The sequence below is a fragment of the Trichosurus vulpecula genome, chromosome 7 (genome assembly GCF_011100635.1).
Source record: "Trichosurus vulpecula isolate mTriVul1 chromosome 7, mTriVul1.pri, whole genome shotgun sequence".
In the NCBI taxonomy this organism is placed as follows: domain Eukaryota; kingdom Metazoa; phylum Chordata; class Mammalia; order Diprotodontia; family Phalangeridae; genus Trichosurus; species Trichosurus vulpecula.
Genome location: NC_050579.1, coordinates 137,011,285 through 137,025,553, shown reverse-complemented (window position 1 = coordinate 137,025,553; position 14,269 = coordinate 137,011,285). Strand labels below are relative to the sequence as shown.

Sequence of the window (14,269 nt, the reverse complement as noted above, 5' to 3'; positions counted from 1 at the left end):
TGTATATGCCATTTTGTACTTAAATTATGAGTTGAATTTAGAGTTAATCAATTAATAAGTATTAAGTAGCTACTGTGTGCTAGGCACACTCTGCTAGTCTCTGAATGCACAAATAAAGTGAATGAAACTCCCTACTTGGCAAGAAGCTTATATTCTAATGGGAGAGATAATAAGTAAGAAACATGTATAGAATAAATATAAAGAGAATATATGCAGTTAAGTACAAAGTAGTAAACTACAAGATAGTTCGAGAGGGAGGGGGCTAGCTGTAGGGGACTTCCAGGAAGGTTTTTGTGTAAAAGGTGGTACTTGACCTACAACTTGAAGGAAGAAAGAGATTCTGAGGCAATAGTTATGAAAGAATCCTTACCAAGCATGAGAGGTGACTATTATAAAGACATAAAGATACAAGATGAGTGTTATATGTGAGAAACAGAGAGAAAGCCAATGTCTATATCATAGAATATGAGAGAGGGAGTAATGTATAATGAGCCTAGAAAGATAATCTGGGGTAAGATTATAAAGGGTTTTGAAAATTAAACAGAGGAGTTTATATTTTATTTTAAAGGCAAAAGGAAATTATTGCATTTTTCTGAGTAGGGGAGTGGTAGAGACATATCTGTGCATAGGGAAAATCATTGTGATAGCAGTGTAGAAGATATACTCCAATGGGGAGAGACTTAAGCAGGAAAATCAATTAGGAGGCCATTGCAGTAATCTAGGTGAGAAGTGATTAGGGCCTGAACTAAGGGGTGAGTAAGATGATAACTGTATGAGCAAGATTATAGACCCAGAAATATCAAGTTTGGGCCACTGATTGGATATGCACTGTGAAGGAGAGGGAGAGTTGAGGATCATCCCATAGCTATGAACCTGAGAGTCTGGAAAAATAGTGCTGCTTTCACTGGAAATAGTGAAGTTTGAAAGAGGGGTGGGTTTGAGGATAAAGATAATTATTTCTATTTTGAATTTGAGATATCTTTGGGACATATTGTTTTCAATGTCCAATATACAATTGGTAATGCAGAAGTGAACCTTAGGAGAAACTGGTATAATGTATCGTCCTTTTCTATGGAGCAATTTGTTGTTGTGTTAAAGCTATCTTCGGACATAGGTCTGCTCAGAGTTCTGAAAGAAACAGTTCTGAGGAAATTATTGCTTATTTTTTTTAACACAAGAAACCATAGTATTCTAGGGTGATATGGGTGTCAGAAATATCCCACGATTATGGGACAAATGTAATTTATCTGATTATAGTTAGAAAATGAGAATTTGGTTACTAACTATAAGGTAAGGTGGTTTTATTCATGGAGAGGACTTGGGAGGCTAAACTTTAAAAGGTAAGAGAAAGGTGAAAAGACAGATTTCAGAATTATATCAGCTAACCCTGAAGCTGGAGGTGATAGGTACTACAGTTGCTGTTGAGTAGACCTGCTATGCAGAGGAACTACTTGGAAGCAGAGTATCAGGGAAGTCCTCCCCTGAATGGAATATTTTGGCTGAGACATCATGCCTAAGTGAGGTGTTAGTCAAGTATAGCACAGTTCATCAGTGGAAGAATTTTTACAACTTATTGAACAATTGCTCTTGCTTAAAAAAAATTCCCCAAAAGGAACTTTTACAGCCAGTTTTTGATATAGAAAGAGGACATCAAAGTTTACAGTTCCACATTTGTGACTTACCTTAAATGTGACATTTCCTTATTCCTGTTCTTTTTAGCAGATTTCTCTAAGTATATGCACATTCTCCCCTTAGACATAGAGTGCATTAATGGAATAATGTGACCCCGGTTTACATGTGTATTGTGATGTTTTTATTACTTATGCATCCACCTTAACATGTGGGTACCTGTGATAATATTTCTTTTACCTTATTATTAACTAAATAATTATGTTTAAGATCTAAAAGTGTCATGATTATAAGTAGCTGTTTGTATAAATAGGATTGCATTTGTGAGGGCTCAGTACTAGATTAGTGAGTAAGAGCAGTGTTTCCCCTCAGCAGGAAAACCTCTAGGATCCTAGAGAATTAGAAAGTCACCACATGATGATCCGGACCTGCCAGGGTGAGGGCAGGTTAGAGTGAATAAACCAGCCCATAAAATGAGTAGGTGTCTGCATGCCCCAGTGAAAGGTGTGAGACACTGCACCGTTAGTGGCCACTCCACACATCCTATTTACACTGGGACTGGATGCATCTGTGAGGCACTGGCAGAGAGATTATAATTAAACCCATGGGAGTTGATGAGTTCATCAAAAAAGAGTGCATAGGAAGAGAAGAGTATGAGGACTTAGAACCTTGGAGGACAACCCCAGTTAGGAGTCATGATATGGATGATGAACTAGCAAAGGAGGCTGAAAAGGAAAGATTTAGACAGATAGGAGGGAAAACTGGGAGAGAGAGTAGTGTCACAAAAACTCAGAAAGGAGAGAGTATCCAGGAGGAAAGGATGGTACAAAATTCATCTTTCTGTTATTTCTACCCAATGATCTTAGCTTTGCTCTGGGACCAAGCACAAGTTTTATCCGTCTTAGACATATTGCTGTTTTCAGTCATGGCCAACTCTTTGTGACCTTTTGGGGTTTTCTTGGCAAAGATACTGGAGCAGTTTGCCATTTCCTCCTCCAGCTCATTTTACAGATGAGGAAACTGAGGCAAACCGGATTAAGTAACTTGCCCAGGGTCACATGTCTGAGGCCAATTTGGACTCAGGTCTTCCTGACTCCAGGCCTAGCACTCTATCTACTTCGCCACTTCACTGCCCCTTCAAAAAATTAAATACCGCCATCATACTCTTCCCCTCCAAAACTGTCTCTTTTCCAGTCTAAATATCCCTAGGTCTTTAAACTGATAAACATACATATACATACATACATACATATATATGTGTGTATACGTATCAGTTTAGCATATATTTGTGTGTGTGTGTGTGTGTGTGTGTGTGTGTGTGTGTATGTGTATCAGTACAGCATGATTTCCAGTCTTCTTAACATTCTTATCACAGTGCCTGGCACATAATAGATACTTGTTAATAAGTGTTGATTGATTGATTAATTCCAGTCACTCTCCTTTAGATGAGTTTGGTTTATAGTGTTTCTGGATTCTCTTCATCATCTGCATTGCCAGTATCTAAGTTCAGGCCCTTATCACATTTTGCTGAGACTATTACAGTGGCCTACTTATTAGTAGCATCTCTGTCTCCAGCCTCCCACCACTCAACACACACACACATTTACATATGTGCTGCTGCATTCTGTATGACAGATTAATCTTAATCATATTACTCCCTTTCTTAAAAGCCTTCGGTGTTTTTCTGTTGCTCACAACATAAAGAGCAGGTTTTTTAGTTTGCTATTAGCAATCTAGACCTAACTTTTCTATATCTCCCACTGCTCATCTACATGAAATCTATGCTTAGTCTATATCAAAACCTATCCTTTTTGTCATTCCCTAAACAAATCCTTCCATATCCTTATAATACTAACTCAAATAGCATCTTGTTCTCTTTCTCTTTCTTTTTAGTTTTCAACATTCACTTTTATAAGATTTTGAGTTACAAATTCCTCCCTGCCCCCACCCCCCACTCCATTTATTATCAGCATGCAATCTGATACAGGCTATACAGGTACAATCATATTAAACATTATTTCCACATTAGTCATGTTGTGAAAGAAGAATCAGAACAAAAGGGAAAAACCATGAGAAAGAAAAAATAGTATGCTTCTATCTGTATTCAGACTCCATAGTTCTTTCTTTGGATGTGGATAGCTTTCTCCATCATGAGTCTTTTGGAGTTGTCTCAGATCACTGTATTGCTGCAAAGAGCTAAGTCTCTCAAAGTTGACCATCACATAATTTTGCTACTACTGTATACAATATTCTTCTGGTTCTGCTCACTTCACTCAGCATCAGTTCATGTAAGTTTCTCCAGGTTTTTCTGAAGTCCTTCTGCTCATCATATCTTATAGAACAATACTGTTCCATTACATTCATATACCACAACTTGTTTAGCCATTTTCCAATTGATGGACCTCCCCTCAATTTCCAATTCTTGGCCACCACAAAAAGAGATGCTATAGTTTTGTACATGTATGTCCTTTCCCCTTTTTTATTGATCTCTAGAATACAGACCTCATAGTGCTATTGCTAGATCAAAGGGTTTGCAGTTTTAATGCAAAAGGCACCTTGTTAATGAAGTCTTTCCTAATTCCCACAACAAGATATAAACCTTCCCTCCTCTTGACTCCTACTTTATAAGGTCTAATTGTACTACTCATATGGTTGCCTTGTTAGTAGCTGTTTTGTGTACAAGTCTACTACATTATAAGTTCCTTCAAGTCAAGGACTTAAAAATCTTTGTCTCATGATGCTGGCACCTAGCATCATGTCTTTCACATAGTAGGCCACTCAATGATTACTTGTTGAATGAGTTAAAGAATGAATTTATGGTATGTTTGGGACCAGATCACATAGGGCCTGAAATGCTAGGCAGAAATGTTTAGACATGATGCGTTAGGCATAGGGGAGTCATTGATGATTTTGAAGCAGCAGAGTCACATGATGAAAGCAGGAAGAAGAATGTGGTGACAACCTTCCAAAGTTCTTCTTTACGAGATGCCTTAGAATGAATTCGGGTTAGCAAAAACCAAAGCCTTTTACAGAATGGATATATCAGGTTTCCCTTCCTGAGTCCCTACCCTACTTTTCATTCTAGGTTCGTAGCTACATAGCTGGAAGGGAGACCTTAGAAGTAATCTAGTCCAACTCCCTCCTTTTACAGATGTAGAACCTAAGAAATTAAATGACTTGCCAAAGGACTCACAACTAGTAAAATGGAAGAGGCAGAATCTGAAGTCACATGCTCTGACTCCAAAGATAATGCTTTCCCCACTGCATCATATTTTGAAAATTGATGTTTGGTATTTGCATTTGTGGGTAGTCTAATGATCAAAGGTAATACTGATTTTATTTATTTGGTTCCTGGGGAAAGCGTATACCCCTATCAATCATTGTATGTACTGTTCTTTCTTTGTACTTGTTATGAGATAAAAATGCATTGTAGACATTAAGTGTGCTAGTAAAAGCAGGGTTTAAATTCTAAATTGAAAAGAATCAATACAAATTGACAGTTGTTATTGTGACCAATTTTTGAAACAATTCTTTTGCCATAAGAAAAATCCTTTCACTTATTTTCACATAGGCTACTTTACTTAATAGTTTAATTCCTCCTAACAAAATTTGTATTTTACATGGAGTTAACACTTTGTATCTGCACCATACAACCTGTATTTCCTGGTTAAAGGTTATACTTGTCATGGGATTTACACCGCTTTGTTCTTGACATTGGCAGTTATGAGCTCATTCATTTACTGCTGTGTTGTTGGTTTTTTTTTTTTTATTTCTCCAGGGATATGAAGCACTGATTAAAAAGGACTTCCCCAAATACTCACTTTGCACTTTTGACCGGGTACCATGGACACCAAGGAAGAGAAGAAAGAGCGGAGACAAGGCTATTTTGCTCGGTAAGCATGTGTTCTACACAATTATTTCAGTGATTGAAAAAAATCGGTTGAGTGTACTTTGTCCTCCACTATTACTGGGTATATCATATTTCAAAACTGTAATAAGCACAGCAGGTAACCCACTAGGTGGAGTTAAATAAGTTTCCTTCAGCATTTTTCTCACTTGCATTTGATTTCATCTCCTACTCTTTTTGCCTTTGTCAAATTTTCCAGACCTATTATCATTGTTACTTAGAGAATTCAGCTGTCATTGTGAATTGAACCACAAATTGCTTTTGAATCCCACAGTTAGCAACCTACCTTGAATTTTAAGTTTTAAGTGCCTAGCTCCTCCTCCTCTATAGCTTAGTCAGTTAAGCTGCAACTACAATACTGAAAATCTGTGACCTAGTGGCTACTGCTTGTCAGCTCCAAGGGATCTGTTATGATCATTTTCATAGGTAGATGGAATGACTTTAACTTCTAATATACACTTGTTGGGTATATACAGTTCAGCAAGCATTTATTAAATACATACTACATGCAAGGTATTATGTGTTAGGTGCTGGATATACAAAGACAAAATGGAACACAGTTGCTTTGAGGAACAGAAAATCACGCTGTCTGTATTACTAGCTTGAAATTATGATTTATAGATTTAAATGTATTTTATTGTATCATCATGTTATGGAAAACAGCTGGGAATCACCTGACAATTCTAAATGTTTTCAGAACACATCCTGAGAACACAGAACACAAATGCATACTACTATCTTTCTAGATGAAATTCTAGAGTAGGTTGCATTTTAATGTTTTGAAAACATACCAAATGTCCTCTGTTTTATATGCTTTTTTTATATGCTTTCAGACTTGAGATGTTGTCAATTTCTGCCCAATTTAAGCAGAGTATCATTTCGTTGCAAAATAAAAATGAAAATAGAGGTTTCCTTTTAAATTTTTTTTGTCAGAAATTAATAGACCATAGTTTATAAAAATAGAAAGAAAAACTACAGTTGGGAATAATAAACCTTCAATATAGATTATGGAGAAATAAAGTTGATCTCTGAAAAAAGGAATTTTTCTCTTAAGATATTATCAATACAATCATGGAAGGAAAGGAAAAAGATTTGTTGGGAGAAAATAGAAAATAGAAATCAGGAATGGTACCTGGAACATGTCAGGCTTCAGAGATGAAGATAGAATCAGACAGTATAAATAAAATGGTCCATAACAATAGACATGTTGTACTAGGGGGTCATAATACCTTCTTACTCTGCAGGTAAGAGTAATCAAAGACAAAGTGAGGCTGAGAGACATGAACCTTGTGCTAAAAGTTAAATTTTATCTCTCTATATATAATATATACACATACATACATATACACACATACACATATGTATGCATGTATTGTATGTATATGTGTGTATGTGTATACATCTATATATCTATATCTATATATGATGAGATGCAGAGCAAGCAAAGAGATTTTTATTTTGATAGATTTTTAAAAATTTATTTAAGGGTCTCTTCTTTATTTCATTTTTAATTTAACTCTCCTTTAAATCAGAAGTGAAATGATGGATGATAATTAAACTCCTTAAGTTATAGCAGTATGCATCTCCAAAACACGCAATGAAGCACACTTCCTCACTAGGGGAGTATTCGAGTGCTTTATCCTGGACCCTCTTCTCTTTCCTCTCTACCTCTGCTTCTTGAGTCTATGGGTTCAAGTATGTCTACAAAGACACTCCCAAATACAGACAGGAAGTTCTATTCACTCTTCTAAACCCTAACCCACATGACCAATAACCTGAGGGAAATCTCACCGTCAGGCTTAACACGTCCAAAACAGAACTAACTTTACCCTAAAAACGTGGGCACTCTATCATCCTAGTCACCCAAGTTAGCAACCTAGAATTATTTTTGACTCTTCCTTCTCCCACAATCCATCATTTGCCAGGTGTATCAGTAAGACAATAGTAACAACGTAGATGATAATGGTTCTCTATCACAAAGTATACAAGACTGTCCACACAGAAGGTAGGAGAAGTAAACCATTTGTTCAGATACCAGAGAACCAGCTCCCATAAGCCATCTGCCCAGTTCATCACAGCAATGAAGCATCCAATACATAGTGTCACAGCATGGAGCCTCGCCATCCCCAGACCCCTCAGACCCCTGCTGGGGTCTTCCCAAAAACAAACTCACAGTACAGGCGTCACAGTCTGTTCAGCTATCAGAGGTCGACTTTCGTTACCTCAGTTCTAACAGTCACAAGGGTCATTGGCAGCCATAATTTCTTTCTCTCTATCACTCTCTCTCTCAGCATTTCCTGTGACATAACTTCCTTTTCCTGTCAGGAAGCTCCTCCCATCCCATGTGACTTAGACTTCCTGTGACACAAGCAGGTCACATGGCCTATTAATGGGTGGGAAAGATCTTCAAATCTAAATTGCTGCTACACCAAGTCATAGCAATTCCACCTGGATAGCATTTCTTGCCTGCCTCTATGTCTTTCTCCATACATAGCCACTACCCTACTTCAGCCCTCATTACTTCTCACCTAGCCTGTTGTAAGAGTTTCCCAAATGGGCTCCCTGCTTAGTATCTCTGCCCTCTTTGATTCACTCCCCTGCCAAATTAATCTTCTTAAAGAACAGCCTTTACAGTGTCACTCCTCAATCAAAAACCTTCAGTAGTTCCCTATTGCCTCAAGGCAATAAAATACAAATTCCTCAAACTAGGATTTAAGTCGCAGCCTGACTCTGGCCTAACCTGTCAGTCTAATATCACACTATTTACTCCCCAGCCAAACTAGTGTGTTAGCTATTCTCCAACTAGAAACTCAAACTAGCCTGTTAGCTAATCTGCTTCTGTACATTTCCATAGGCCCATTCTGCAAGTCTGGAATATATTTCCCTACTCAATCCTCCCTCTCAGAATCCTTGTCTGCCTTAAAGACAACCCTGTAGCTATCAACCCCTCACCTTGTTAATGTTTGATCATTATTCAAATCACCATATATTATGCTTATATGTGTTATATACATGTTATGTCTGTCACCACCCTGAATGAAATGTAAACTCCTCTCAAGGAAGAAGGCAGATTCTTATATTTATTTGTGTTTCCCCAGTGCTAGCACATACCTTGCATTTGTCTGGTAGCGAATAAATGCCTTTTGAATTGATATGAACATCATGCCTATAAATCTGAACTCTAACTGCAGAATAGCTCACACTATATTAAGTATAGGAAGAGGGATAGTGAAAAAAAATAAATGGTGAACAAAGTTGTCCAATTTTGCCTACTTGCCTTTCATTTTTTTAAAAAAAGCAATACGAATACCTTCCTAGTGATGGTCCTAGAACATGAGGACAAAATAAAAATAGTCTTTATTGAAGCTATGAAAACAGTAAGTCGAGGGTGTAAGTGACAAGAAGATGATCTCAGAGAAAAGGAGATCGATATTTTAACTACTACCATAGTGAAGTAATACAGAAAAAAAGGCAGGGTGGGAGGGGAGAAAGAGCCATGAAAACCAGTTAAGAAGCCAGCTTCAAGGCTGAAATGCTTTCTGATAAATAAACAGAAATGAACTTAAAGGGGAACTGTCAGCACCCAGCCAGCCTACTGGAAAGTTGCTCTCTGAAAGTAGAGACCAGAAAGCCTCTAGAACTGGCTGCCTGAGTGCTAGAATGTAAAGTCAGGCCAAAGACTAAGACCTACCTAATTCAAGCAATCACAATTTCCCCTTAGAATTGTAAATTACAAACTCTCCTTGAAACCAAGTTAGTATTAAAACCAGATCAGCCTCTAAGATCTGGCCAGATACACTGCCTCTCCCCACAATCTTGATCTGAAACCACTGCAGGGATTTTTGTTTGCTTATGTAGTCTATAGGCTTTCCCATTCAATGAAATGAAACCTTGAAAATCACTTTTGATGACTCCATAACATCTCAACTCACTTCCCCAAGTAACCACTGTTTTGTTTTGTTTTTGCGAACTAGTGTGGCATATAGTTTAGTCAACACTGTATGACTATGTATGGTTGCCTCTTCTTTGCACTAACTTAAGTATCCAAAAATTAAGCCCCTAAAGAAGTATATTAATGATATTTTATTTAAATTTCATAGTAAGAGCAGCCTCATTCATCTTTCAAGCTAGTTTAGAAATAGTCCTCTGTGTGGCAGGGAAAGAAGGATTGTCATGGATAATTTGCCACCTGTCTCTTTTCCTGTTCTAATACCTTGTTACATACAGTTTACCTAATTCATGTCACTTAATCTTCAACATCCTCAGGAAACTAGGTGGTGCAGTAGATAGAGCACTGGGCCTAGAGTCTGGAAGACTTGAGTTCATGTTTTGCCTTAGACACTTACTATATGTGTGACCTTGGGCAAGCCTTTTAGCCTTTGTTTGCCTCAATGTTCTCAATTGCCAAATGGGAATAATAATAGACCCTACCTCTCAGGGTTGTTGTGAGGAACGGGAGAGATATTTGTAAAGCACTTGGCACAGTGCCTGACCCATAGTACGTGCTATATCAATGTTGGCTGCCATCGTTATTTTTATTATTTTCAGTGTACTTGTTTCTTATTACAAATTGAACATATGGGTTGAATTATTACAAAACTATGATTCTATGCTTCCGGTAGTCTCTGATTCTACTATAGGGATAGAACTAGGTCTCTGATTTTATTAGTATAGGAAAATCTTGGGTGAGAGAATTCCCTCTTTCCATGCAAGCCATCGTCACCTCTCTAAATTATAGTCTTAGAGAGTTGCTTAGAACTAGACCCTAGAGAGATCAAAGGAAGATGAAAAGGATCTGTTACATACAAAAATATTTATAGCAGCTTTTTTTTTTTTTGCAAAGGACTGGAAACTAAGGGGGTTTCCATCAGTTGGGGAGTGACAAAACAAATCATATCATATGAATTCAATGGAATATTATTGAGCCATAAGAAATAACAAAAAGGACAGTTTCAAAGAAACTACTGAAAACTGAGAAAAGAGCCCACTCAGATACAGAATGAAGTAGGCAGAACCAGGGGAACAACTTATACAATAACAACAACTTTGTAAAGAAAAAGAACTTTGAAAGACAAAACAGTGACCAACCATGATTCCAGAAGATCAATGAAAAAGTCCACCTCTTGACAGAGGAGTGCTGGACTCAAGATGTAGAATGAGGCATACCTTTTTGGGCATGGCCAGTGCTGGAATTTATTTTGCTTTACTGTGCATATTTGTTATGTATTTCAATTTTTTTAAAATTTGTATGGGAAATGGGAGGAAAAGGAAGGGTAGAGATAAGTAGTCCCCAGAACAGCATGAAAAAGGAGAGAAAAAACAGTAATTGAAACATTTTTATGATGGACACAAAAGGCTAGAAAGAACCCCAATCAGAATTTTGAAAATTATATGTTAAATTTATTATATATTTTAAAAGATGCAAGCTGTAAAGAGACTCAGACTTTCATGTACAGTCTTCTTTTTATTATACTGTGTGCTTGGAAATGTTCATTTGATTTGTTGTTTGTTTAATTTAGAAAAAAGAATACTAAGGAAGAGATGCTAGGGCACTAAGAGGTTAAGTGATTTACCCAAACTTGTACAACTAGGATGTGTGAGAAGTAGGACTTGAATACAGGTCTCCCTAACTTTGATGCCAGTTCTCTATCCGCTATACCATGCCACCTCTAATGATCATATGATTCTTTATTCATATTTTTGGTTAAATGTGCATTTGTAGGATAGTTTGGCAATATAGCTACCATAGATAACTTTTTATGGAAAATGCTTTCAGAATTTAAAACCTCTGACTTAACATAGGAACTTTTGGAACACAAACCATTTGTAATCTGGCAACTGCCTGTACTTTAATGATTACCAGCTCATTTAACTCAGTAAATATTCACGGGCTTCCATCAATCTTCAAACAAAGGCTATAGAGCATGGACAATCAGATTCTTTGGTTAGTCATAGTCTCCACTCTCATCTAAAAACAAAGTCTTGTAGTAGAAAGGAAGACTTGTAGAGAATAACTTTGCACTGCAAAGCATCAACTTGTTTTAAAAACTTGGAAAGACAATGACCAGGATAGGCTCATAAATCTGGAACTGAAAGGAATCTCAGAAGCCATCTAGTCTAGTCTCTTAATTTTTACAGAAGAAGAAACTAAGGCCCAAGGAGGCAAAGTCCTCTTGACAGTGTCACAGAGGCAATAAATATCCAAGGTGGGATTTGAATGAAGGTCTTCAGTGTTCTTTCCTTTGTACTATGCTGCCTCCTCCCTTACTGATCAGTAGTATGAGTAAAGAAGACAACAGTGGCTCTCATGGACATGTCTTTTTCTTGATCTAGGGAGACCTCTATGTAGAAGACAGAATCCTGTTATTTTCTATAACTCTTTCCTCATCATGCCTGTGCTCTGATAATGAATGTAAAAGACAGTGACTGGGATGACATATGAACATTTATCTGTCCATGCCCAAGAATGAATAGAGAGAATCACAGAAGATGAAATGGACAATTTTATTACATAAAATTAAAGAATTTCACATGAACAAAACCAATGAAGTTAAATTAAAAGGGAAAAAATGGGGGGAAAATCTTTCCAACAAGTTTCATTGATAAAGGCCTCATATCCAAGCTATATAAGGAACTCATTCAAATTTATTTGAACAAGATCCATTACTCAATAAATAAATGGTCAAAGAAGGTGAAATTTTCAAAGGAATAAATTCAAACTAACAACAATTTCATGAAAAATGCATATAGCATTTATTATATACTTTAAAAGAAAAATAGACAACATTATGGGGATTCAGTTTCGTGTACAATCTTCTCTTATACAGTGTATATGGAAATGTTCCTTTTATTTGGTATTTGTTAAGGATAAAAGTAAAACTGAAACTAAAATACATGTGTACATGCATATATATACATACATACACACACACACACACACAGAGATATATAATTGTCCTTCATATTGTTAAAAGAGTGGATCTTTCCCCAGAAGCTAATGAAAGGTGTCAGAAAACTATTTAGTGGGCTGCAGTCTTGCCTATTTAATTCTTTTGCCTCTAATATGAAATATAAACTCCTCTGTTTTTAAAGCCTTTCCTAACTTAGCCACAAACTATCCTTCCAGCCTCATTGGACATTCCTATTTTTCCTGTAAGATGAAACCTATGCACTATCTTCTGCCTTAAGTTTTTACTGACCCCTCCTTCTCCCAATGTTAGTGCCTCCTCCCCAAACTACCTTGTTTGTATTTAACTGCTTTGTGTTTATTCACTTTATATTTATGGTGTATAATTATCTCCTCTATTAGAATATAAGCTCTTTTGTGAATAGGGATTGTTTCATTCTTTGTACTTGTATCCCTAGCACCTAACACAGAGACTGGCACATAGTTGTTGCTTAATAAATGCTGGTTGATTTATTGATTGCCTAATTTCACTTCTGTCTGACTTGATTCTAGGGCTTGTATCACCAAACCATAACCATTCCTTTGCACACCTGATAACTCTGCATGAAATTTTTCATAAATTGTTAAGACTTGTCAACCATTTTTCCATTAATCAATTTGTCTCATCCGTTTTAAAAGCTGAAGAGAAGCAAAACGGCACACTAATTTAATTCAGTATCTATATATAGTTTGGTGTTAATGAGACTCTTATTACCATTCATCATAATTCAGTTATTTTTGGAAAACCTTAATCACTTAGTAGATACCAAGTACATGCTAGGTGTTAAGCATCATAGTAGACTCAAATGCACGGTCCTCTCCTTAGTTCCTGAATCTAGTTCTTCATCTGGTTACTGAATCTTGTCAGCTTATTCCCATTCAACAAGCATTTATTTACTCTATGTCAGACACTATGCTAGGCACTCTGGATATAAATACAAAGAATGAGACACTTCTTATTCTTAAAGAGCTTATCCCTGACCTTCCCCTTCCCCTTCCCCTTCGGCTAACTACTGAAGACTGAGAACTGAGCCAACTCAGATATTTTATTTATATGGGTTTTACCATAGTCCTCAGTATTGCCATTGTGAGGGCTGGCCCTGTAGCCAAAGGTCTCTCTTACTTCAACTACTACACATGTAGGGCTCAGCTGTCTCTGGAGCAGTCCTGATGCACACTCGTTCCCAAGACTCCCTTCCCCATTCCCCATATTTCTGCAAAGTAAGGTTCAGCATGCAGCTGTCTTTGAGAGCAGGGACTGGCTTTTGCCTTTCTTTGTATCACCAGAACTTAGCACAGTACCTGACTCACATAGTAGGAGCTTATTATTATTTGTATCAGTAATAAAAAATGATATTTGCATTTATATACTGATTGATAGTTTGCAGAACAGTTTACATATGTTATCTTGTTTGATGCTCACAACAGTCCTGTGAGGTGGGTGTTACTATTTTCCCCATTTTACAGATGACAAAACTGAGATAAGTGAAGTGCCTTCCCTAGTGTCACACAGCTTATAAGTGTCTAAGGCTAGATTTGAACTTAGGTCTTCCTGACTCCAAGTCTCGCACTCTATCTACAAAACCACCTATCTACTTTTGATTTGACTTGATTGGTGCTCCCTCCATGCTGGGATCTGCATTGGCTGCTGCCTGTTCACATGTACCATATATCTAATCATCTGGGATGGCCAGAAGGTGAATACATACTTAAATTTGCCAACTTGTCTACAATTAATCACATTCAATCAGAACGGCTGGGCAACTTACAGTTTATACTAACTACGT

At 37.1% G+C, this 14,269-nt stretch overlaps 1 protein-coding gene across 2 annotated transcripts in view; it reads left to right on the top strand.

Annotated features, from left to right (window-relative positions):
* The window catches only part of NCOA7 (nuclear receptor coactivator 7), a 187,613-nt gene that overhangs the window by 31,523 nt on the left and 141,821 nt on the right, over positions 1-14,269 (top strand). For both annotated transcript variants that reach the window (XM_036767325.1, XM_036767324.1), the window contains exon 2: positions 5,408-5,522. In XM_036767325.1, the coding sequence (XP_036623220.1) occupies positions 5,473-5,522 (50 nt within the window). In that variant the 5' untranslated portion in view covers positions 5,408-5,472. The remainder of the gene's footprint in view (positions 1-5,407; positions 5,523-14,269) is intronic.